Source organism: Quercus lobata, chromosome 2, assembly GCF_001633185.2.
Source record: "Quercus lobata isolate SW786 chromosome 2, ValleyOak3.0 Primary Assembly, whole genome shotgun sequence".
Taxonomy (NCBI): domain Eukaryota; kingdom Viridiplantae; phylum Streptophyta; class Magnoliopsida; order Fagales; family Fagaceae; genus Quercus; species Quercus lobata.
In genome coordinates this window covers 55,371,131-55,375,980 of record NC_044905.1, presented here as the reverse complement: position 1 = coordinate 55,375,980, position 4,850 = coordinate 55,371,131, and the positions used below count along the sequence as shown (strand labels likewise).

Genomic DNA, 4,850 nt, shown 5'->3' with positions numbered 1-4,850 from the left:
CTCTCTTAGATAAAGATCTTTGAAAGCAAAAATTAATTTTGAGGAAAGAGGACAGAGCGAGGAGACAAGAAAATATCTGCAAACAAGTGTTACTTTGTCATTAAAGGCAAAGATTGTATGTTATGCATATTTCTCAATGAAAAGAGCTGGTTCGTTATAATTTTAATGATAAAAAAGCATATTTTTAACCAAACTTTGTGGTTAATCGCATTACTCATTTAAGCTTTTATTTTAACATATTAATGGTCACATAACCTATATGTGATACCATGCAAAATCAAATAAATAATGGGAAACGACCAATGAAAAAAAATAGTACATGCGATTCCCACTGACATATTCAATGATAATATAAGTTTTAATAATCCGATTGACCAAAAAGTTCAAAATAGCAATAGATAACAATCCTGATAAATTACTGGAATTCAGCACACAAAACCACCATGGATACAAACCGTCCCCATGAGTAAACTAAAGAAACAAGGAAAATTAACAAAGAAAGTTCTAAAGTGACATGAAAACTCTCTTCCTGTGTCATGGAAATTTCTCCAGCCAACCCTCATCGGTTTGCCTTTGCAACTCTCTCAATCTCATCCTTCTTTTTAATGGCATAACTGAAACATAAGTGATTAAAACCATCAGTGATTAAAACCATAAATTTTCGAAAGTATGGTGAGGAACATCAGGGAGGCGACAAAACAAGAGATATTCTACAACACTGCAGATAGTAATAAATCCCCCAAGATATCATTAGATGTATGAGTAAAGAGTAGATAATCTAGGCCTCGGTTACCTGTTTGATGATCCCTTTGCAGCATTAATAAGTTCATCAGCCAAACATTCTGCAATTGTCTTGATGTTCCTAAAAGCAGATTCACGAGCACCTGTAGTAAGGAGATAGATAGCCTGATTCACACGCCGAAGTGGAGAAATATCCACAGCCTGACGCCTGACAACTCCAGCTGAGCCAATACGAGTAGCATCTTCCCTTGGTCCACTGATATAACAAAAGTACTAAAAAGTAAATACAGAATATAATGCCAGAAACTATAAAAAGATCACAATCTGGACCAAATAAATTGCTTCCTTCTCGTTTGTATACCTATTGACCACAGCATCAACAATAACTTGGATGGGATTAAGGTCTGTCAGCAAGTGAATAATCTCCATTGCATGCTTTATAATCCTCACTGCCATCAGCTTTTTCCCATTATTTCGCCCATGCATCATCAGAGAGTTTGTAAGCCTCTCCACAATTGGGCACTGGGCTTTCCTGAAACGCTTGACTGAGTACCTCCCAGCTGTATGCGGGACATAGGTTGCATGCTTGGCAGCAACCACGCCAACGTAATCACTCAAAGATATGTCACTAACCTACAAAGCATATAATTTAAGATCAAAAGAAAGCATTACGCGAGATTCCACTGAATGATTCTAATGACCAGTATTACCATCACTCATTTGTTCCATTAGCAAGATACAATTAAATATTTTCACAGAACAATATCAGTCTATGACAGCACACCAAGGAACTAAGGTATTCAGTCAAATATTACAGGAACTGTGTTATAAGATCAACAAAAAAAAGTTAACCTACAAAAAAGACCAACTTTTAACACAAAGTAAAAAACCACAGAAACAGCAGTGCAAGCCACAGAATTGCCAGTGATGCCAATGCATTTTCACAAATCTAACTATCAATAAGCTATAATCAAATTTCCTAATTTCATTCCATAATTTGACAGTCCAGGCATAAATCCTTTCTTGATAACCTACAATTCTAAGTAACAAGTCAAAATTTTAAGAGACTGCAGTTAAACCAACAGTCATAAAACAGTGAACATGGGCAGTACAGTTGTTTCTAATTGTAAGCGAATCACCCAAGCATTGTTTTGAAAACAATGACTGTCAATCAGATTTGAAGAAGAAAAATACATTTAATATAGATTTTAGCTGTTATCACAGAAAAGGCAGGCGGGTCATGTTTCATCAGTACTTGTACCTATGTACATCTTATAAACATCAAGATCATGCAAAATCTTTTTTTTTGGGGGGGTGGTGGGGTGTGGGGGTGTGACATGATAATCAAAGCACACAACAACAAAGGGAGGATGCAGGGCAATTGCTGAGAAGCATAAAGGAAGACACAGGTATTATTGGAAATTAGTGGACATCTAGTGAAATCCACCACAAAAAACAGAATCACATCAAAATCCAAGAAAATATGAAAAATTTACTTTCTGAACGAAATTCAATCATTTCTGGGTTGATAGACTTGAATTCTAGTGGCTCTTTTTAGTACCACACAAAGGACTAAGTTCCTAATTTTCGTGGCTTGCAACCACATTATATTACTTTTCCCAATGTCATCAGAAAAAAAGAGGGCACGGCAAACAGGTTTGATAGGATTTTCCTTATTTTCAAACATTATAGATACCAAAAAAAAAAAAGAAAAACTGCAGACCATATAATGACCATATTTGAGTTATGGCCAAACATACATTATGTAAAGACCAAATTGGGAAGCAACCCCTCTCAAGCCCAATTTCAAGCAGACCTCTGGTCACTTATCAAACACGAGGGTCACAAAATAGGTGGGCCTTTTCTTTCAATTAAGAACAAGAATTTCAGCCAACAGGTATAACATAACATACCAAATCATAAAAACAAAATTTAAAGATACTAAACAACAGTACACGCACAAACAAATTAGTGACAGGTGAATCATAAATTATATACAATGACCGCTAGATCAAATGCCATTTCCTGGTGTTTTCAATAAAGGCATTGAGGGTTCAAATCTCCCTACCCAACTTAATTTTGTTTTCTTTTGATAATTAACTATGTACTAAAAATATATTTCATAACACACATTACAAGAAAGATATAAGAAAAGAATAAACACGAATCGTGTCGGGGGATTGCTATTAAGCCCACTGGTGCGAAGTCTCACTTTCAACCCTTGGTATTCTCTTTACACTCATGCAAAGGATGAAAGAAATGGCAATTTTCATATGTCAGAGTGGGAAGATAGTGAATAGGCAAAAATGGGACATCAAGTATGACAAGAGACCGAAAGATCTACAAGTTTTTACACTTGTAGAGGCAAATAAAGTTAATAATATGCTTAGCAAAACACCATTATATGAGACCCTCAAAAACTAGCAATACATTAAAACTTTCAACACCCATCATAACATATATATAATACAGTGAAAATCTAGTCAATTTAAAGTGAAATATAGTTAATGCATCATTAGAACCAAACAACAAGTACAATTGTACATAGGCAGCTCAAATCTGAGAAACAAACTTTAGCAAATCAAGAAACATAGTACGATTAAAAAAAAAAACAAAACCTGAACGTCCTCAAAGGTCCAGCGATTGAAGAGCTTGACATCGTTGTGGGGTAGAATTGCATCTTGGGTGATAGGTTTCTCAGGAGCTGGTGGAGCAACCACAACATCCGCCATTTTTTTTGGTTTGTTTTTTGTATCTTTTTCTATACACATCAAAATTCAAATACAGTATTAAAACATAAAAAGCTTTAGAAAGAGATTCATGGCTATACTGGTATGTATGTAGAGAGAGAGAGAAAGAAGAAACTCACCTGTTTGAGAGAGAGAGTCGCAGTCTCACAGCAGGCGGCAACGATGAGAGTTTTGCAATGCGGAAGTGATGAGATGAGAAGAAACCCTACTTTAACCTAAGACCCGGGCCTAACATTATGGATTGGACCGGGTCAAGCCCGGCCCGTTCTGCTTCCTTTAGTGTAAGAGGTACGTTTGTGCATTCAATACAAGAACCCAACCCAACCCAACTTATCTGGATTGGGTTTTCAAGGGATGATGGTAATTGGGTTGGGTTTAAATTTTATTTTTAAAAAAAATTGAAAACTTTGATTGTCAAGATTTTCAGCCCAAGTAAATTAGTAGTTAAAAAAAAATGTATTTTAAATTTGATGATTTGATTTTTTTTTTTTTTTAATGTAAAAACTCAAATCAACTTTATTATTTTGATTTATTTAGGTATTTTGAGCACTACTTTTATGAGTGGGAATATAGGCTTGATTGTGTAAATTATAAGCATTTATTGAATAATGGGCTTAAATAGTTGTATGAAAATCCTTTTTTCTTTATTAGGTCTCACAAAATTGCCTAAACTTAATTACCCAACTCAACAAAAACGATCCCAATAGGTTGGATTAAGTTGGTTTTTATAGATATCATGGGTTGTGTTATATTATTGAGTTTGGCTGAAGTTGTCTTATAAAAATCCTTTTTTTTTTTTTTGTTCTTCTTTTTCTCTTTGGGCAAAATGGCATCATTTTGCATTTGCCAGGTCTTCACTTCATTTTCATTGAAACTATGTCATTTTGGGGCTTATTTGGCAAAAAAAAAAACAAAACACATCAACAAGATGACATGGCAGTTAACAGTAGAAACTAATCAGGGGGTGATTTGCTAACAGAACCAAAAACCAAATGTTGGAATGTAAAATCAAAGTTTTGAAAACATTGGGGTGTAAAATCTAATTACTCCCAAACGTTAAGAGTGTATTTTGCAATTTACCCTATATATATATATATATATATACACACACACACTAACCTCATCACACACGCTTCATACTTGCGATAAGGCTCTTTTTTTTATTTTGAGTTTAATATAATTTTTCAATTTGAAATTATCTATACTACTTTTTTTTTTTTTTAGAATACTAAGTATTTTTTTAACACACACACACGGGGAGAGGAGACTATACTACTATTTAAGGTGCATCTCTTGTTTGGGATCCTCAAATTTTAGTTCAAAAATGCCCTTACACCCCAATGTTTAAGTAAAGATAAA

General features: G+C 34.4%; 1 protein-coding gene across 1 annotated transcript; it reads right to left on the bottom strand.

The window, feature by feature from the left end:
- Window positions 1-332: 332 nt before the first annotated feature.
- LOC115975901 (40S ribosomal protein S5) lies at window positions 333-3,696 on the bottom strand. Its single transcript, XM_031096940.1, has 5 exons — window positions 3,611-3,696; window positions 3,360-3,502; window positions 1,103-1,374; window positions 794-997; window positions 333-614 (listed from the first exon to the last, which is right to left on the bottom strand). Exons 2-5 carry the CDS (start codon window positions 3,471-3,473, stop codon window positions 560-562), a joined length of 645 nt encoding a protein of 214 aa, XP_030952800.1. The 5' UTR covers window positions 3,474-3,502; window positions 3,611-3,696; the 3' UTR covers window positions 333-559.
- Between the last annotated feature and the right edge of the window lie 1,154 nt (window positions 3,697-4,850).